Source organism: Pimephales promelas, chromosome 1, assembly GCF_988280905.1.
Source record: "Pimephales promelas chromosome 1, fPimPro1.hap1.1, whole genome shotgun sequence".
NCBI classification, from domain to species: domain Eukaryota; kingdom Metazoa; phylum Chordata; class Actinopteri; order Cypriniformes; family Leuciscidae; genus Pimephales; species Pimephales promelas.
This window is the reverse complement of record NC_142769.1, coordinates 34,456,235-34,478,268: the sequence shown is the minus strand read 5'-3', so window position 1 is coordinate 34,478,268 and position 22,034 is coordinate 34,456,235. Positions and strand designations below refer to the sequence as shown.

General features: G+C 37.0%; 2 protein-coding genes across 5 annotated transcripts in view; one reads left to right on the top strand and one right to left on the bottom strand.

The window, feature by feature from the left end:
• The window catches only part of cd81a (CD81 molecule a), a 30,278-nt gene extending 14,861 nt beyond the window's left edge, over positions 1–15,417 (bottom strand). Inside the window, exons 1-2 of the mRNA XM_039657048.2 lie at positions 15,227–15,417; positions 9,078–9,192 (exon numbers count right to left, since the gene is read on the bottom strand). Of these exons, the coding sequence (XP_039512982.2) occupies positions 9,078–9,192; positions 15,227–15,298 (187 nt within the window). The 5' untranslated portion in view covers positions 15,299–15,417. The remainder of the gene's footprint in view (positions 1–9,077; positions 9,193–15,226) is intronic.
• A 2,010-nt stretch (positions 15,418–17,427) lies between these two features.
• Positions 17,428–22,034, top strand: part of kcnc1a (potassium voltage-gated channel, Shaw-related subfamily, member 1a) — a 40,866-nt gene continuing 36,259 nt past the window's right edge. Inside the window, exon 1 of one of the 4 annotated variants that reach the window (XM_039657051.2) lies at positions 17,428–18,931. In XM_039657051.2, the coding sequence (XP_039512985.1) occupies positions 18,362–18,931 (570 nt within the window). In that variant the 5' untranslated portion in view covers positions 17,428–18,361. The remainder of the gene's footprint in view (positions 18,932–22,034) is intronic. The other 3 variants (XM_039657053.2, XM_039657050.2, XM_039657052.2) reach the window with 3 other exon arrangements.

Genomic DNA, 22,034 nt, shown 5'->3' with positions numbered 1-22,034 from the left:
AGGCGTTTACCAGTCAAAGTGAACTTTTTCAGAAAGTTTGGTCTGGCATGAACTGATGAACTGATCGACTGGGCCTTAAACGTTTTTTTTTTTTTTTGGGGGGGGGGGGGGGAGATAATATAATAATAATATTTCTAATTCTGTCCCATTTTTGAACTAGACTTGCACACAAACTGATTTGTAATAATTTGCCAAAATGAGCAAAAAGAGAGCCAATACTGTACCAGGCACAGCAAACTCACTGTTCACGATGCTTAAAATATTGGAGGAAAATAAAATTATTGAATTGGGGGTTTATATGAATGTATCTCTAAAGGGAACTGACTGTCTTCAGAAAAGCATTTTTTTTCCTCTTACCTCCGTATTAAAGTAGTGTTTATAAGCGTAGTGCTGCTTTGTTTACAGTGGTAAGGAACCAAGGAAATATTATGTCTTTGCTGTTTCATAAGTGTGCAACCTAGTGACAGAAAGTGAATTTGCATTTTCATTCAGCTTGTCTGCTGTGTTTGTTTCACGCAGGTACTGTATGTAATTTCACAAAGCTAACGTCAAATCATTCTGTTTTTGCTTGCAGTCTTTAAATTTTATCTAATTAAAAAAAAAAAAAAAAACAATGACTCATGCTACATAGTGTAGTTTGGATCCTTTTAAAATGGCAACATATATGGGGGTGGGGAGGGGGTTGTTTTTTGGGGGGGATTTATATGAATTAGCAATACAATTTACACAAAGCTGCTGATGCTTAACATAACTGACACAAAAATGGTGTAAAACAAATTTGCTTCAGGCAATCCAGCCAGCGGTGTTATTGTACTACTGTTTAAGCTATATTCACATTTACACGCAAGACATACACACAAATAACAAACACAGTTAGTCCCATCTGTAACCAGCCCTAAATATTCAGGAAATACTTAACGTGACTTGCTGGGAATTTCACATTTTTCAAACCCTAAGCAGGACCACACATATTAAACTCCTCCCTTTAGCACATAGAGTTGCAATAGTATCTCCAATTAAGCATAACAGATACAGTATTCTGCATTCCAGAAGAAAGAAAGTGTATGTTGATTGTGTGTTTGTGCGTTTGGGGGTAGGGGATATGGAAAGTTGCACAGAGAAGGAGAACACACAGTACAAACCCTATGAGGCTCTTTAAACTGATTTTCCTGTTTCCATTAGCTATATGCTCATTAACAAACATGTTGGAAATACTAGGTTTCACTTTTGGATGAATGTGAGCCATGACGTGTTTTCTGTAATGCAGGCAAACTGATCAAGCTGAAAAACTCTGGCAAATAGCCTCAAGACCAACAGACAGAAGAGAGGAAATGGGATAGAGAACAGTGTTTTCACTAAAAGAGAGTTTTTCCACAGCCTGAGAAAGCAGACACCTGCACTCAAACATGTTGTTTCCATGCATCACAAGATTAAATACACAGCCGAGTTAAAAATTAAATGACAAAGATATGTTTTTAAAGAGGTATCAACAAAATATTAGAATGAGTAAACACCACTTTCTATGCTCTTTAGTCCCCAGTATCAATAGTATCAATTTAGTTGGTTTGCTTCAGTTGCAGAGCTCAACAATTAGATTTGTTTTGTGCGTGCGTGCGTGTGTGTGTGTGTGTGTGTGTGTGTGTGTGTGTGTGTGTGTGTGTGTATATATATATATAAACTCAGAGGAAGTAAGAAACTTGTCCTGGTTAACCCATACAGCAATGGCTCTTCAGGTTGATGATAAAATATCGAGGGAGATTGATAAAATGCTTTTTGGTTTTGTTTGGAAAAATAGGATTCATTATATAATAAAATCTGAACTCGTATGAAAATGGTCGTCTCAATTTCCCGAACTTTTCAAAATTGAACAATACTTTCAAAATCAAGTGGATTAGACAACTTGTTGGGTTATTCCCCTACATATTTTAAGTAGTCTGGGTGGGATACATTTCTTCCTTGTTTTCAATTTTGATATTAACAAAATATCTGTGAAACTTTCTTAATTTCATTTCATCGTCAAGCTCGTCAAGAGTTTAATTTACAAACACAACTTTTCACCACACAAATACTTTATCTTGAACAACAAGGACATTCTTTTCAAATAGAAAACTATCTTCTTTGAAAATTGGTTTCGAAATAATATTGTTTTGGTAGACTAATTATATAATTTAGATGGCCTTTTTTCTTATAAAGAATTCATGTTCAAATATAATATTCCTTTACCATCAATGGAATTTGCAACTGTTTGAGCAATTTCTCCTAAAACTTTTATGTTATTTAAACAACAACAACAAAAAAACTAGATTACCAGTAATTTTCACCCCTCTCACCAAATCAATCTCTTGTAGGTAAAATACGTTTCTCCTGTCATTGTAATTATAACAGGTCAATGAGAGCCCTTTTCCAGAAAGATGTTGTTTCAAGACCAAATGTAATTGCGTACTGGAGTCAGTTTGTGAATGATGTTGACTGTAAAAAAGTCGGTAACACTTTACAATAAGGTTCATTAGTTAACATTAATGTATTTACTAACATGCACTAACCATGAGCAATACATTTGTTACTGCATTTGTTCATCTTTGTGCATGTTAGTTCATGAAAATACAGCTGTTCATTGTTTGTTCATGTTCGTTCATGGGTGCATTAACTAATGTTAACAAGATTTTAATCAAGTATTAGTAAATGTTGAAAATAACATTAACAAAGATTAACAAATGCTGTATAAGTGCTATTCATTATTAGTTCATATTAACTAATGTAGTTAACTAATGTTAACTAACGAACCTTATTGTAAAGTGTTACCAAAAAGTCTTCTACCCAATCGCTTTCTCTTAACAAACCAGGTTAAAGAAGTATCTTTTAAACTCCTTCAAAAGATATACCCTTCAAAACACTATTTATCCAGATATTGGATATATAGATATTGGATATCTATAAAAAAAGATATTGATGAAAGTTGTAGTTTTTGCAAAAAGATGCCAGAGACAGCATTTATTTTGGCACTGCCCTTGTGTCTTTTTTTTTTCTGGCAAAATTGAAAAAAGTGGAAATTATTTATTTCATTGTTGGAAATATTGATGATAATTTTACATTACTGTGGAAAGATGTTTTACTAAGTATTGTAAACTCAAAATATAAAAAACCCGGCACTTTTTTATTAATTGTTTTATTTTGATGGTAAAATTTCATATTCATAAATGCAAATTTTCAGGGAAAAAGCCATGTTTTGTTGCATTCAAAAATGAAATGAAGCTTTATATTGAGTCAATATTGCTCTGGCTTTCTGTGCATTACGTTTAGGCATGTGCGCTCGTCAAATTTCAAAAGAGCCAAAGGCACGTCGCCAAGCATCTCATATACACAGTTTGAAAGTGGCCGAAATCACAATAATAAGCATCTTGCTGGTGTTGTCGATGAAAATTACTTATATTGGATAGCATCTTCAATGTCAGAGCATCCAACAACTGGACCCAGTTGTTAATCTCAGTGCCTAAACAGGCACAAGGTCTTGCTGAATAAACAAAAGGTTTTTAACAGTCACCACTTGTCACCTGAAACAGCACAGTTGTGCATCTGTTAGAGTCCTTGACAGTAACCTCTGACCTCACAAATATCCATGTGAACCAACCAATCAGTTCAACATGCATTACTGTTTTTAAATACCTCCGTTTTCACAGCCCACACTACAATGCAAAAACCCTGTTTTCAAATCTATCCACTGTGGCGATTGATGACCTGAGAGTGGTACTTCCTTCGCTTCAGTTACCTCTTCAACTCACTGTAAGCGCAGAAAATGTCACAATAAGAAGTCTGTGTTTAATGAGCTAGCTCTACTAGTGAACCGTACGACAATCTAGAATGTTATGCTCAATGAATAACCTCATGTAGCTACAATTATCTAAAATGCTATGCTGAATGAATAGAATGTTGTCTATCTTGGTATCTTCCCTTATCATGTGAGAAAGCACTGACTACGATGTTTGTCCACACATACAAAGGATCGTCTAAGCTCAAACTCGTGATTTTTAACTGACAGTCATAAGCCTTATGATGTGTATCCTATCAACCACGCTGATGACAGCTTGATTTACACTATAAAAAGAGAAACCTGGATAAGATTCATTGCTCTTCCTTGCTACCTCCAGTTCGATACGCAAACAGTTATCGAATGCAAGAAGCCTGAAGCCTAGCTAGTATTACTCTGTTAGAATTAACGTTAGTACTTAACTTTTAACTTGTAACAAGTGTTCTTTTCATTTTTGATTCTTTTAATACATTTTATAAAACATTTATTATTATCAATCTTGCCTGGACCTTGGATTTTTGAGTACTTTTTGCCTTCTTCACTCCGGATCAGGAAGAATCTACAAGAGGGTGAGAATTCTTAGAATAATTAGGGCTGTCGCGGTTATGGAATTTCCCTTGCGGTAATATTGAGTGGCTCAATAGCGCGATATGCGGTATTACCGCCATTTATTTATTTAATTTATATGTTTTTGTTGCTATATAAATAAAGTTTACGATGTGGACAAAAACGAGGACATTTTCAGTAACCATTGTAACCGAAACTAAACAGCGTCTACAGTATATGCGCATTGAAAGCCTTTCACTCAGCGTGCATATTGTTATGACAACGGACTTTGAGCGAGTCATTGAACCGTTCATTTAACGAACACGTTTTAAAAAGCTGATTCATTAAAGAGATGTAAAGAAACAATATGTTAATTATTTTTAACATTGATGTTCAACTTTTCAAGGCTCAGCTGAGCAGCAATGCGTCGCATGGGCAACGCTGAAGCTGATGCTTCACTTATTAGAGACTCATTGATTCAATGCGTGACTCACTGATTTTATTTCGGCTTCCTTGTGCTGTGGGATGCTGACCTACGGAGGCGTATTGCATTCACTTAAAGAAAAAAAATCTACTCTGTTTTTCTGAATTAACGAGTTAATTTTTCATCAGAAAAAAAAATTGCTCTGTTTTTCTGAATTAATTTTTCATGAGAAAATTTTTTTTTGCTCTGTTTTTCTGAATTAACGAGTTAATTTTTCATGAGATAAAGTTTTTTGCTCTGTTTTTTTGAATTAATGAGTTAATTTTTCATGAGAAAAAACGTTTTTGCTCTGTTTTTCTGAATTAATGAGTTAATTTTTTTTTTATGAGAAAAAAAGTTTTTGCTCTGTTTTTCTGAATTAATGAGTTAATTTTTCACGAGAAAAAAAATTTGCTCTGTTTTTCTGAATTAATGAGTTAGTTTTTCTTGAGAAAAAAAGTTTTTGCTCTGTTTTTCTGAATTAATGAGTTAATTTTTCATGAGAAATTTATTTTTGCTGTTTTTCTGAATTAACTCATTAATTCAGAAAAACAGAGCAAAAAAAATCCATTAAAAATTAACTCATTAATTCAGAAAAACAGAGCAAAAATTTTTTTCTCATGAAAAATTAACTTGTTAATTCAGAAAAACAGAGCAAAAAAAATTTTTCTCATGAAAAATTAACTCATTAATTCAGAAAAACAGAGCAAAAAAAAAATTCTCATGAAAAATTAACTCGTTAATTCAGAAAAACAGAGCAAAATTTTTTTTCTCATGAAAAATTAACTCATTAATTCAGAAAAACAGAGCAAAATTTTTTTTCTCATGAAAAATTAACTCGTTAATTCAGAAAAACAGAGTAGATTTTTTTTTCTTCAAGTGAATGCAATACGCCTCCGTAGAAATCTATTATATTTATAATTTATTATCTGTATAATAGAATACGAATTTGTAGAGATTGATCACCTAACTCTTAAAGGCACGACTTACCGTGGGATTATCCCTAGGATCTAAATAGGATCTAGGATAATTTGGAACGGTATTAATCGTGACAACCTTTACACCACTCAGGAAAGCCTTTTTAAAAAGCTCAGTTTTTGCCGGACAAAAAAATGCCGCCTCAGTGTGGACGGAAGGCCAAAACAGAGAGAAAAAGATGTGTTTTCAAACAAAACCATATCAGTGTGGACAGTACAGATGGTTGCATTTTGTCCCAGTGATTGATGACAAGTAAATTAAAGACAAATTTTCACATTGGTGCATTTCGGCATGTTTCGTAACTTTGTGAGTATGAGCAAGACTTCCAAAAACTCCACAGGAAGTTATGAGGTCAAGCAGTTTGACACACAGATCATTAACGGAAGGTCCTTGTGGCAATTGCAGTATGTCAGGCAGGAAATCCAAAAGTTCACCTATCATCCATCATCCTCAGATATGGTTTATCATTTGAAAGCAAGCAGCAACCTTCCGGTCTCTCTCATGAATCCAACACGGAAGACACTTAAACTGCAATCCATCATTTCATACAATTATCAAATAATATGGGTTGTTGTGCAGTTAATTGTCTTAACAGACCTTTCAAGAAGTCTGGGCTCCATTTTTTATTTATTATTTATAATTTTATTTAAAACTTTACTACACTCCAGAAACCGACAGACCCCACCCCCCTTAGTTACTGTTGCTACCTCTGTCAAACTTCATCTGGGCTCTGGTTTGGTATCGACATGGCTTATGCTGTGGCAGGTCTTCCTGCTGAAATGTTATCAAACTTTTAACATTTCACTTTTAAAGCAGCAAATAAAGTGTCCAATAGAAGTAGGCAAAAAGGGCTGCAATAAGTGTTCGAAGACTAACGTTATATTCAAGACATACAGGTGAAACGCAAGAAACAACAAGGCATCCAAATAGAGGCAAAAGCATAACGTTACCGGTCACAGTAAAAAAATGAACCACCGCATATCCTACTAATCGAGACATAAGGGATATCAGGGAGCAACACTGTTCATCTAAAGCTGGGTAGGTCTCTATTCACTTCTATAATCGTTATTACAAAGCAAACGGACTACACGAGTATAACGTTGTATTTATTAGCAGTGTGTGCTAGCGTATCAACAACTGGTATGAGAACCGAAATCAAAACCTAAAACATTATAAAACGGTCTAACTAGTATAACTTCACAGTAAGGTTAGAAGCAAAAAAGATGTGCTTGTTGATGTTTGAGGGGTTTAGCTGACTGAGGACGTCCACACAATCCAAAGACGACACTTGTCAGGATTTGACTTCGGTTTTGGGAAGGGAAAAAAAAAACAGACACCCCCCTCCAACCTCTCTGTGAAACGCGTATCTGTGTTACAAATGCCCCAGGCACAACGTTTAACCATATTTTTGATAAAACTACGACGGTAATAGCCTGCCGAGACCAAAAATATGAGATGCCTGTGTTGAAAGTCAATGGAGCGCTGTGAAAAAGTGTCGGACCTCTGTGGGACCTCATTCTTGGCTGCGCTGTGATTGATCAATCTACATTCTAGGGCGTGGCTTAGCCAAAGGCAAATTGTTGTTTCTCCGTAAGGAAAATCAACGCAATGGATTATGTTGATTTTGTACTCATTTCAGTCAGGAGCATCAACTGTAAGTAATGATGTGACTCTTTCTACAATCTGTGCATGTTTCATGAAGTTACAAGCGAAAACACCATATTAAAGCTACATTTGTCTTTACAGTATTTAGGGCCTGTGGAGTTTTATGCGTCATAACTCCGTGAGGAATAACTCCTGATCGAAGCAATGGTTTATGCTGATTTTAGACTCAGTTTAAGTGTGAGAATCTGCTGTAAGTAATGATGTTATGATTGGAGCATGTATTATGAAGTTACAAGCAAAAACGGGACATAAATGCCACATCCATATATTATTTACATATGGGTCTTGCGGGGCTTCACGTACAAAAACTCACTCAAGTTTAGTCAAAGCCCAACACAAGTATGCTTTTTGTATTCTATGTGAGCTCTTTCAATTGACATATGATACATAACTATCTGAGCTGTATGATGTTTTTGACATATTACAGAACAAAAAATAATTTCATAAATTATAAAAACTTTTTTTAAACGTATCAGCAAATAACTCAGCACTCTTTAGGGGCTAAACAAATTGGCTACATTCATTGTAAAATTCAGGCTCTAAGCTTATTTTGTGTTGATCAAGGCAGTAGTTTTGAAAAATGAATTGAGTTGATCAAAAGTAATTAGCTACTTGCCTCACATACATACAGACACTTGATTCTGATGACTCTTGAAATTCAAATGGAGGGCAGGAAGTGAAAAGCAGAATGGATGAGATGGACAAAAGTCCACACTGAGCTAGTTTAGAAAGTAACAGAAAATCACAACATATAGTATATGTTGGATATGATCCTTAAAGAGGAGCAATTTTTCTGCTGAATTGAAGAATGTGAAGCTGCCATCACGCCATGTTGAGTTTTAGTCGGGCTTGTTTATATCATGCTGCCTTTCTGCTAGTGAGTTTAGGGAAGTATTTAGAATTTCCGTCGTGATTGTGAAAAAATGTTGCCATTGTAGGTCATTATTGCTGAACCGAGAATTCTCCCTAAATGATGATGTGAGTTCCTATGGCAATTCTGCTATTAGTCGACTAATGGCTTAAACGAACGACTACTAGTCGACTAGAAAAATCTTTAGTAGGGTGCAGCCCTAATTAAATCTGATTATGTTGCACAAAACTGAATGAAGAATAACAAATTGATATTTAATATATTTTATGTAGATCATTTATTATTAGATAGAAAATGTATGCAGACTAATACATTTATTTTGATGTTCCTTGTGTGGTTATTTTTATTTTATTGGCTTGTATTTTTAAAATTCAGATTCAGTAAAATGACTGAATTTAATTAAAAAGTCTAATAATAATAATAATAATACAATTATACAAAACAAAATTAAAATGTGAAATCAATTAAACATTTTTTAAAGTCATTTATGGTTTCGACCCAGAATTTTCATTTCGGTGCATCCCTACTAATTAGAAATGATTATATATATATATATATATATATATATATATATATATATATATATATGTGTGTGTGTGTGTGTGTGTGTGTGTGTCCCACTCAAGACTTTGTCGAAGACTTTGTGTGATAAGATTTATGGATGGATGAGAGACTGAGGAATGAGAGATGGAAAAATAACAGACTAAATGAATAAAGAGGAAAATAAAGAGAGAAAGTGATGTACTTACTGATGTAGAAAGTGCTGGGTGGTTCTGTTCCCTCAAACTTCAGGTCGAGAAGACTGCTTGTTTTAGCATCATGACGAAGCCAGAGTGAAACCCCCAAGATTACACAACCAGCCAGCTAAGGAAGAGGAACACATTTGGTCAGTTATTAAATGGACAAAAGAAACCAGCAAGACTCTTTGTGAACTTTATACATTACTTTTTTGTAATCTTTAAGCATTTACATATTTAGATAGTACTTTCTTTTTTCATCTCAACATTTAAAGTGGTGTGTGGTGGATGCATTTTATCAGTCTCCTTGGATTTATCTCTTGTAGTCTGTCTATTTTCCATTCAACAAAGAGAAAGAGAGACACATTCTCTGAGGCAGGGGGAGGGAGGGATCTTGTTACAGACCCCATCTAGAGGCCCACAGTGCCGAGGGTTAAGAATATCAAAACATCACTGTACACCACAGCCGTATGATTCAACCCACTTTCTTTTTACACGGCTCACAGTGATGAGCATTCAGTTGAGTGAGACCCATAAACACATGGCATATTCACAAGAGAAACTCTTGTGGTTAGGGGGAGGGAGAGATTGAAAATGGGGGGAAAGTAAAGAGGGCGTAGGCAGTCGAGAAGACCATTTAAAGTAGCGCTACAATGTGTGGTATTGTATGCGCAAGCGGATAAGAAGCGGGAAAGTTAAGGCGGGGGAGGGGCGACTGCAGCAGTGGTTTATTTGGCTTTGTTTATACGACTTTATTTACAGCGAAATCACTGTCAAATCCGACATGAGCTGGTCCCTGTGAGAGCAGCTGGATCTCGTCAGGAATGCGTAGGCTCTGTGGAAGAATGCAGAGTGGAGATAAAGAGCACTGGAGACCGCCAAGAACACGGTGGGTGCCGTTAGAAGCAAGGTGATCCGTCTACACCGCACAGGGGAGAGTAACGCCGCCTTCACACTGGCAGTTGAAATCAGCTCCGATGCGGCTGCGAAACGACCGGAAGTCATTCATTTCCTATGGAGATTCGCAGACCGCATGCGAATGGATCCGAAACGGGTCCGACCGAGTGCGGTGCGAAGAAAATCGTGTCCGTTGGTCATCCGGATGCGTTCAAAAATTTGAACTCTTGCGAAAAGCTACGGACGGTTCCTATCCGACAATTCCAGCGGAAGTTGACCGTTGCTATGGTACTGATAAACAAACCTGAATTATTAACTTTTAATAAAATAAATATTGATTTTATAACGATAATTTGTGATGTCATTTTTTATTTTCATGACTTTCTAACGTTTATAAGGGCAGTTAATACAATTAAATTGAAGGTAGACATTGAACTATTGACCACTATATCACATTTTTTAGCCGACCTGACATGTCAACGTCCTGAGCAACTTTCCTCACGCAGCATAACCCTAATCAGAGAGATCATACAGAACTGACAGAATCAAACTTTAATCTCTCCGCCATTTTTGTTCTACCCGCGTCCGACGCTTTTCACTGTGTAGTACGACGTCCGTTGGGAACGTATTGCGTATTACGGAGCTGATTTCAACTGCCAGTGTGAAGGCAGCGTAACGGGAATGTGAGACAGAGCAAAGACCATTAGCAAGAATGCTGGGATGGGCAGAACGCGCTTCTCTGGCTGTGAAAACAATAGACGTGTACTTCCTTCCTTTCCAATCAAGAATCCAACACTCGCACCAGCTCTACATATCCGAACAGCTGCATTGCCACAGTTATTTGCTTCAGGTCAAAGCAAAAAGCATTTGTTGGTGAGGTTCTTACACACACCATACCTCCCTATAAAGGATCACAAGGAAAACACTGGGCACTTTCTCTTCTGTCTTAATGTTTTTTTGTTTTGTTTTTTTCCCAGCATTACTGGTCTTTCCCACCTGTTGATGTAAAAAAGACATCACAGCATCTCCTCTACAAAATAAATTGATCATTTTTAACCATTGTTGGTATTGTGAACTGAAACTAAAACGATCCGTTTTTTTTTCGTTATTTGAAATAAAAATAAAATAAATGGTAGATTAAAAATTTACATTTTAAAAAATTGAAATGTTGCCTTGGGAACAAACTGAAATAACTTGAAATTGAAGTACTAAAATTACTAAAAGTAAAATAAATTAAAGCTAAATAGAAATAGGGGAAAAAAGCATGACGAGATTACAAAAATTAAAACGCGAACAGAAAATATAAAATTAAAATCCAATTCAAAATGTAATTTGTTCAAACATATGTTTATCTAATACAAATGGTTTTCCTGGAAATTATTTGCCTAAATTTGCAGTCTAGCATGCTGAATAATAAACAAATTCTGAATAAGGAACTCTCTCTGCGGCTAAACACAGAGAAGAAAAATCTTTTCCAGACAGGGTAAAAGTGAGAGAAAGAGTTCTTTCCATTTCTCTTTCTGTCTTTCTCAGTCTCTCTCCAAAGGCCAGCTAGGCCCATTCCAGAGCTCAGGCAGCCCCGCTGCTTGGCAACTGAGTAAACAGAGGCCAGCCAAAGGGAGAGGTTCCTAAGTGATGTTCATGGAGAAGCTCTGTCACTTCAAGCAACCCACTCTTGGTGGATTCCACATTACATTCACTCATAATGAGTTGGGGAATATCTGAGTAAACAGAGATTCCCTAAACACAGGAGTTTCCAGTAGACCAGAGGTGTCAGGGGGAGTTATAACCAGAAAAAGCCATTATTCTTGTGGGGCGATATGGGGGCATCCCCCCTTTTCAGTTTCCATTCTTTAACTGAATTTATGTACAAAAAGGCAGGAAATGCCATTCATTTTAGAGCCAAACACAAGGATTAATTTAATAATAATCTATTCATACAGGATATTTGGCGCTATTACAGGCAATAATATTGCAATCCATGCAACAATGCTTTTAAATAAAAGCAGAATATGCTCATAACAAACTTTTACTGATTGAATTACAACCTTTTTTTTGTCATTTTATTGTGAATGTTAAAACATCAAATGGCCTGTTTACACATAATAACATGGACAGTGACTACTAAGTCATTGCAGAATTGTGAGTCATAAAATGTTTGGTGAATAGGCCTAAATGCTACAGGTTTAATCTGTTGCTAAAGAGCAAAAAATATTTAGCAGAGTGCAAATAGCCAATAAGTTGTCATGAACTGAAAATTGTGATTGTCCTACCTATTATGACATTTATCTAAGTGAAACGGCTTCTCAAATGAGAAAAAAAGTCAATTTCATTTTGTCCACCAGGAATTGGTTGGATTGTTATTTGCTTAGTCCTAAAACCGTTTCAACTACTTTAAGTGTTCTACTACATTTATGCTGAGCAAACATCAATAATTTGAGAAATACCTTCCTGATATGGAAGTGTGACCCTGAGGGAAATGAAGGACAATCCTTGTGAACTTAGTGACATGGCCTACTTACGCTGAACAGTTTCTCTGGCAACCGAAGAAGCCAGACTGAGGGCCTGGGTTTGACGCTATGGACAGTCTGGTGGTTTGTGGGGTTCTGTTCTTGTTGTTCCAAGGCTGGATATGATCACGACATTGTAGTTATATGTAGTACTCATTAACATAGAATGTGGATACAGTTTGACTTTGAAATGAAAACGATAACTGTGAAATAAAAGAGGAAATGAAAACAAAATTTTACATTTTAATTTGAATTGTTGAATTGTGTCACGATATTGCATGGGCATTAATAGAAAAACTTTGTAAAAACTGTATTTGCAGTTTATTTTTCACATTTGTCTGCAGATTGTAGTGAAAATTAAATGTCAAATCACCAATTTCATTGTATTTTTCAATTTGACACGGATGATGCATCTGGTTTTAGTTTTCATTTTTCTCATTTAATTGATTTATTAAAAATTGGGAGAAAATGTCTTCCATACATAAATAAAGCCATTTAACTCAGCACAAGAAGTCAGCCATGAACTAATTTTCACCTTTATAATTTGGTTGTCAAGGGAACACAAAAAAGAGTATATTTACACTGTTGTGTAAATATACTCTTTGAGTATATTTAACACTTTGAAAAGTGGTTTTAACTCGATCTAGTGTGGACCAATATAGACACTTTTAAAGTGTTGAATTTAACACTGTAGTTGTTGAATTAGCACTGCTGATTGTGCTGTGTATACAAAAACTGTTTGCACCATCATGTGGCTTAATATTTCCTGTAATGAAGAAAATGTGCATCTGCCCTCCCATGCACACTTCTTCCTCTCACTCACAAACCGCTATCAACCTGTGTAAGGGTTTTAGAAATAGAGCCTCCCCTCAAACCTCTCTCGTCTGCTGCCTGCAGTCCGGTGCGGGTTCTATTTTTGACTCATGATGACCCAGTGTGAGGTGGTTGTAGAATGCTTGGCATGTCAAAGCATGAGGCAGAGAAGAAGATGGCCCAGACATTCTGTCAACCCCCCCGCCACCATTCTGCATTAACCACAACTTACTGTCAAACTATTCCTATATGGGTTTGGCAATGGACTCTTAGATCTAACACCTTCTATAGGTATTTTACCAACACCGTCATATGGGTCAGTTCTCAAAGCAACATTTTTCCAAGTAAGAAGCCATTATGCTATTTTGAAATATTCATTCACACATGAGTGGTCTCACCTGTCCCACCTGTTGGGCCTTTAAAGAAATGAGCGTGGGTGTTAAACCCATTAGCCAGCGAGAAAATACTTTCCGTTTTATGGTTGATGTTGGTTTCTTGTTTCCTCTCAATGGCTAGAATGGCAACCCATTCATGCCAAGAGCAATAACCTTAAAGATAACTATAACGATAACAAAATTTGCATCCACATCAACGGACAAAAACGTTTTCTTTATCCCAAGTGTGCATAGCAGTTTGGTTTCTGGTGCTTTGAATGTTCTGGATTCTGATTGGCTCTCAATGTTTTCATCGTTAATCAGCTAGGAGAAAAAATCGTTCTGAAATCGATTTAAAGAAGCACCTTTCCTCTGAGTTGTTATCGTTATAGAATATAGAATTGAACTAGAACAATTATTACAAGCAACTTTATAGTTATAGTTATTGTCCTCGGTGTAAATGGGCCTAAACACGACAACTGTACTGAATTCCTGTTGTATTGTTCATGAAGCCACTTTCTGGGAAGAAAAGAAAAAACATTTAGTTTTAGCACGTAAACCAGTGGTGGCCTTCTTTCCTACGTAATTAGTAATGCAGTTACGCAATGTTCTTATTTTTTTTGGTTTAGAAATAGGCTAACCAACCAAGAGTATAAATGTAAAATGTAAATTGAGACCGGATTAATCAACCAGCCATTTTGAGAGGAAAATGTGAATGCTTAACTAACAACTTAGAAAGAGCTGTAGATGAGACATACGATGTCTGTAGGCCTACACATGCGTGATGATTTCCATTTAGACTGTTTGGTAACAGTAAGTTCCTAAAATGAAATGACTCGATTAAAAAATAATAATAATAATTAAAAAAAAAACACTTAGAAATTAATGAAGACACAGGCAATGTCTAATGAGTCTACATCAGCACAACGAGCAACAACTTTCAACACGATCTGGCTATGGTGGAATATTTTAGTAACGTTACACTATTCACTTTTCCAGAGTCTTCTCAAAACTACAGCTTGTGGGAGGGACCAGACAACGCCAAATTATTAGCACTGCGCTATTAATTCCTAACTATGAATTGGAAAATATTAATTAATAGCGTGGTTTTGTGAAATTAAAAACAAGTTTGACATGCCCAATAAACATAAGACTAGTCTTTGTTTGTGGGGAGTTTTAATAGACGACAGCTGTGATGAAGTCTTGTTGATGGACTCCTCCGCCCCATGTCCGTTATTTCGCTCTGAGGTCGAAAAAGAGCCCCTATTATAGCTTTTTAAAGAGAACTGACTTTAGCTTAGTCTTAACTTTAGCGATTCTACAATCCTGTGTCTTCTACATAAAACATCTGTATTTAAACAAATTAATGTTCAGCGAATTCTTTAGTCACTGACACCCTACCAGAAGTCACTCAAAATTAGCGGCGCAAGGATGCGAATTAAATTCCTGTTCATTAGCTACGGAAAACATGAAGGATAGGCTACTAATGATAATAATACTAAAACAAAACAATGGCGGTTTCTCAGGCCAGTCACAGGAACACCGCACAGAATGAATGACCACTTACCCAGAAGATGAAATTTAAGAAGAAGAGAATGTATTTAATACATTTCGAGCAGCCATCAACGCCAACGCCCATGGTGTCGGTTTTTCTAAAGGGTGTTTTTTAAGCCGGTTAACGAAGAAGTGTCTCGATGAAGCCTCCGTTACGCAGTGCTCGCGCAGACTGAACCCCAATCACAGTGGCTGCGTGTTGCTGCTGCTTGGACTCAGACGACGTTAAAAGGGCAACACCCAGTTTCCTCCCCCTTAGAGAGTCCCCCTAAACAAGGCCAAATAACACCATAGAGACCGTGCAAAAATACTAAATAAATAAATAAATAAATAAATATACTGTGTAGCCTAGACATTTGTCAAAATGTATAAGCTCTGGATAATTTCTAAACATTTCGATTCTTTGTTTTGTTTTGATTTCTTATTAATAGGCTACAGCTCAGAAGCAGTGTTCCTTTGTCCTCTGATCCGTTTATGTCACACCGATTTTAAAATCGATTTGGGATGTTAAAAAACCGATGCCCTTTGTTGAATACAAATGGCAGGCCAATCAGATTACAGGATTTACGTTTTATTTAGACGTTCTCTGGTTGCACTCATCCAAAAATGTGTGGATGTCTCCACCTTGTGGCGGAAAATGAAACAGAGCTTCAGAGATCTGGATGCACTTATTGTCACAACCACAGAAACTTTATGATAACTTTTTTTGTTGAGGAGAAAGACAAAGCTTGTAAATCTCATATACCAATTATTATAAACATAATTAAATAAATCATTCAAAAAACATTTAGATCCATACATTGTATGCCCTATATGCACTTAATAATAGTTAGGCCATAGTCCATATTCTGCCGTTAGATGTCACTATTATTTCGAAATAATAGCATCTGTTCATAGTGACCAAGCTGGTAAATCAATATTATTCCATTAGTAGCCTAGTAGTTACTTGTTTTACAAAGCATTTCTGCTACTGAATTAATCAAACCAACATACATTAAACAGCATACAGCATGGGTCAGTAGTATGTTGCTGTGTGATCGTACTGGAAATATTGTGTGTCCTAGTCAAACTACTATTTGAGTACACTGACTTTGCACTTCTTCGGGGCACATGGCTGGGGATCTTGGCTTAGTGGGAACTGTGAGAGATCTGAGGGTCAAAGATGCATCCACTTCTGGTCTTCCATCCACCCTAACCAGATAAACACAGGCCATGTACATTTTATTTCCCACCTGAGGGGGGAACTGAGGCTCAAAGATGCGTCCACTTCTGGTCTTCCTGGCGTCCACCTTGAGATCAATAGAATATAATTACAATATAATATAATACTTTCTTAGGTAAGTACACTGTAAGTAGCCACAGGTAAGTGCACGTACCAAAATAAAGTGCAACATTCAATTTAGTATAGGCCTAAGTAACTTTTTTAAGGGCATTTTCATACAACCAAAAATAAAATCAACTTCAAATATGCAATCTGCAAATAAATAATAAAAAAAATACTTAATTTAGAAGTATTTTTTTATTATTTATTTGCAGATTGCAGACTGTATTTGAAGTTAATTTTATTTTGGTTGTGGGCACTGCTTCTGCTCGTGGGCATCTGGACAAATTATTATTGCTAATTTATTACAATTAAATTATTATTGCTAATTTATTACAATTGTAATAAATTAGCAATAATAATTTGTCAGTCACATTATTACAGACAGTATATTTGGATGCATTTTTTTTCAGAGCTGATTTTATTTTATTCTTATTCATAAAAACACACTTCATATTAGATGTGCACTCAATAACAGTGAATTCAGGTATCTGACAGCTATGTATACCATGTCTTCAGAAGCACTATAGCCTACTTAACCAATAAATTATTAATCTTAGAATAGTCAAACATTAGGCCTATAACTAATAAAATTGTCTTTACCACCAAATTTAAATATCTGAGGGGTGTCATCATTTTTGCCCCAAACCCTTTTTGATTTCTGACCCTTGATCACACTTAATATTAGGCTATTTATTTTGCGGACTTTCGTGTGAGCTGCAGTGTGTAGGCTACACAGTTAGCCACACATCTCATGAAACCTGCAGAAACAGGATGATGAGGGAGCGCTTTTGCAAGCGTCGTCTTCTCAATTATACTGTATGTCGTTCTGGATCGAGCTTTCCACCGTCCAAAAAACATCCTAATATCTGATCTTGTGCACGCGTCGACTCAGCCACTCAGCAATTGCGCATGCGCGTCGGTCGGTGGGCTCTAGAGAAGGCTCATGTTGTCTCTCCGCAGGAATGACGAGTCTCGCTCCACTCTAATCGAAAGGCACGCGCGGAAAAGGAGACCGAACATAGCCTACCATACGGTGAAAATAAAGAGGATACGACCCATCACTTCCGAACAAACACCGGAGGATTTCGCCAAACTGGACATTGTGGAGAAAAAAGAGGATTTTTAAAGGACCACCCCTCTTCCACTTCAAACCTGACGTCTCCTGTGCAAGTATAGCTTCACATCCAGTGGCAAAACATTTTCTAGATGTGATGTCTGTCGTGATTGCCAACAAACGGCTTCTGGTCGTGGACATCTGGACATGCTTTGAAGAAAACGACTGATGTCAGATCGAAAAAACGCTTAAAATGTGACCGTTTCTGTCTAGCCTCGATCCCTCCACTCTGTCGGATTTGAGGAGTCTACGGGGATTCAGGGCAGTGTATGTGTTTCGTTTTGGAAAGAGGAGGGAAAGCGTGCGCCCTGGAGCTGTCCGTTCAGAACCGCGCACACACACACACACACACACACACACGCATTACTCTGCCACCAGCGGTGCACCACAAGCCATGAGCCTCGCACCTCATCTGGACCGGATGGTGTGGAGCGCTGAATTATGACATCCTCTGCATGAATTTGGTTTGTTTAATCTTTATTTTCTAATTTTCTCCTGGCATCTGGAGACAATCTCTTATTCACCTGACAAGAACATTAAACGCTCATGTACCGATTTCCTGCAGATGAGTTGCCTTTGCGCACCTGTTTTTCTGCGCTTATTCATCCCAGTCTCCTTTTTCAGTCGCCTATCAATTGCGCACATGTATCCTCCGGGTCTTTCAGCGTTTTAATTCCCGGCCCGGGCTCGAGATATGCCTAAAGGACGAGATGGGCCAGGGCGACGAGAAAGACCGTGTTGTGATTAACGTGGGAGGGATTCGACACCAGACATACCGCAGCACCCTGCGCACTCTCCCCGGCACTCGTTTAGCGTGGCTCGCCGAGCCTGATGCCCACAGTCACTTTGACTATGACGCCCAGATCGACGAGTTTTTCTTTGACCGCCACCCCGGAGTTTTTGCACACATTCTCAATTATTATAGGACTGGAAAGTTGCATTGCCCTGCTGATGTCTGTGGTCCTCTTTATGAGGAAGAGTTGGCCTTCTGGGGTATCGATGAGACAGATGTGGAGCCTTGCTGCTGGATGACGTACCGGCAGCACCGGGAGGCCGAAGAAGCGCTGGACAGTTTCGGTGGAGGGCCACCTGAAATGGGGAACGATGATATGGACACAGAAGTTTTGGGTGATCCAGGGGATGGAGACGATGAACTTGAGATGACTAAACGCCTTTCCCTCGGCGACTCGCCGGATGCCAAAGGTTCAGGATTTTGGCAACGTTGGCAGCGTCGTGTTTGGGCGCTCTTTGAAGATCCCTATTCTTCGAAATATGCAAGGGTGAGTTATGAGCACAAGTGGCAGCTCTGTCTTTAGCCACGTGTTCACTATTCGTAACACATCCAAGCACATGTTGCATTGGATTACAATTGCGTGTCTATATTAAAGTGTTCTTGACTTGATGTTATGAGTTAGGCATAATTATATATATATATATATATATATATATATATATATATATATATATATATATATATATGTGTGTGTGTGTGTGTGTGTGTGTGTGTGTGTGTGTGTGTGTGTGTGTGTATGTGTGTGTGTGTGTGTGTATGTGTGTGTGTGTGTGTGTGTGTGTGTGTGTGTGTGCGTGTGTGTGTGTATATATTAAAAATAGCCCACAGTTCATTAAAAATGCACTGAACAACTGTCTGGAGACTGTAATAAAAGGTGAAGAACAGAATGATATTTTTGAATAAATAGGTTAATGCAATCTTTTGTTATTTCTTGAAACCAGACAAGACTTATACGTGTGACTATTTTTTCCCGAGGTCAAATTAAGTGACCTAAAGTAAATATACTCCATGACTCAAAAAGAATCTTTAATCATAAATTATATATAATATATATATATATATATATATATATATATATATATAATTTATGATTAAAGATTATATATATATATAATCTTGAAAAATATATTATTATATTATGTATTCAAGGTGCAAAGAAAGTATAGTCGCTATACATACAGTATACAGCACTTGTCAAGCATTCAGAATGTTTATAGGAGATGTTATAGGCTAAATTGGATTATTGTAAGACTATATTTAAAAAAAAATCCATTTATGAAACATGTTTTAAAAGATAATAACCTGGCACATGTTTTTAAAAGGATTTTTCCTTGTTATAATTAACATGATATGAACCACGAAAAGCTTTTTTATGTCACTTCTGCTAGGCTGAAAGCTGATCACAATGCTCAGTAGCTATTGAAACAAACATGAGGCAACTGGTTGTCTGTACCCTATATCTGACAGTGTTTTCGATTGAATTATATTCCTTGGTTTTCCTTTAGCGTTATTTGTGATTGGCCTATGTAATGGAAGCGACTAAATTCAGTCACCCTGGGGAAAACATGTGCAGTCATTCCAGGCGTCTTGCATGTAGCAATTGATCGACAGCTCTTCTGACTGCAACACTGCTGTGCCACGCGCCGTGAGATGCCTTCCCCACCGCGGGCGTGCTCGTGCACAAATTAATCACTCTGGAAGGACATTAAAGAGAATACATCACGAAGCAAAGGCTTGTCTTTATTTATGTGCCCATGCTGCTTTGAGATAAGACACACAAGGCCGATAACATCATTCCGATCAGGAGGTCTAAGTGACAGAACTTGAGATGCTAGATGATTTAGTGTTACGTGTTGAGCTTTAGTTTGGTCCTGTCAGACTTTTATAGTGGGCATTAGCTGTTGTAATGTGTACTGTATTTTCTGTAGGCTGTAGCTCAAACAGCAGGGCTCCAGTAAAGCCAAGGTCATGGTTTCAATTGCAGGGAACGCAAAAACTGATCAAATATATACACTTTCAATGCAAAGTTGATTTTTTAGGCCAAATGTGGTCAGTCAGTAGACTTTTATGCATTCTGTACATGGCAATTAATGGCCAGTCTGGTTTGGACAATTATCGGATTGGCCTGTTTGTTTTATGCCTGATGTTTAGCAGGAGTAAAATGGACCAGGACTACTGCCAAGATCTGGGTATTGCAACCTATTGGCTACACAGAACACTGATAAATGAGTCAAGGAATGTCGATGTACAGTTAGGAGTAGATTTATACCAGGAATCAGTCAATCAGTTGAAATTATTCTGTGATTAGACACGATTAAACTTTTCATAGCCAGTGGCAAGGGTGCTTGAAGTGTGCTATTACTTACAAGGGAGTATTCTTTTGCAACAAGAAATGTATGACCATACAGTACCGCTTGTTTGTTAATTATTTTGCATTTTAATTGTAAACAATAATTTACAAAATGCTTGTTTATTTGGTGCTTTTTAAAGATTACAGGTTTCCATCATCACAATATCAAAATATGCAGCAAATGTGTGTTTTGTTATAGTTAATTTGGATGATAAAAACACTCAACAAAATATTTGTAATAATGTGGCACATAATAATATTGTTCTGAATAAGAATATTAATGAATATCATTAATGTTGTTTCCTGTTATTATTTCTATATTCATTTTTTATGATTACTGTTTGTGAAGTGCTCTGAATCAGATCTGAGCATGTCAGCCTTACAGCATACAATCAGTGAATCAGCTGTTCAGCACATCTGAATTAATAAAAAATGAGTCATACATCTGAATGAACTGCAGGCTTTACCCAACACACAATGGACAATGCCTCAGACATTCTTTATGTTTATTGTTCCTGCACATGTGTGGGAGCATGATATTGAGAGTAAACGAGTGAAAGAGAGACAGAGTTGTTGTTATCCCGTTGTCATCTGGCAGATGTTTGCGCTGGTTCCCAAAGGCACCTGATATTTTTATGTCCTTGGCAGGCAAGATGCTGCATTTCACAGTGTATGTCTTGGGAATAAGTTGTCATGGCAACGGTTTCAGAGCCCTGATGAAACCGATGAAAGCTGGTCTTCCTCGTGAGATTTCAGGAAAACGCGGCAAACTTCTCTGGAGGATTTTTGATGATGATTTGTCTATGTACATTTTTGCCCCATGTGTCTGTGTTGTATTTCATGGGAATCCATCATTTAGTGTGTAGTTTTGTTTATCCAGTGACGAAATATTAGCTAATATATAAATAAAACACTGGAGGCTAATTTGGAGGCTAATAATGATTAACAAATAAACACAAACCTTTCCCAGACCACAACTTATACCACGTATTATTCATACACCAGATGAATTATACAAATAACAAAGGCAGTTTGCTTAAAATACAGCCCATATTCAGAGATCTTCCCAGTTGTGTTGGATATTCCCATTATGTCCCATTCTCCCAGGAGACTATGTAGGCCATTACATGCTCCACTGGACCTTACCTTGTACAACAACAGGAAAAGTGTTGGTAATTAATGCACTGGTCGATATGTGAATGCACCTGCTGGCTGATTCCTGGATGAGGGAATTGGCATG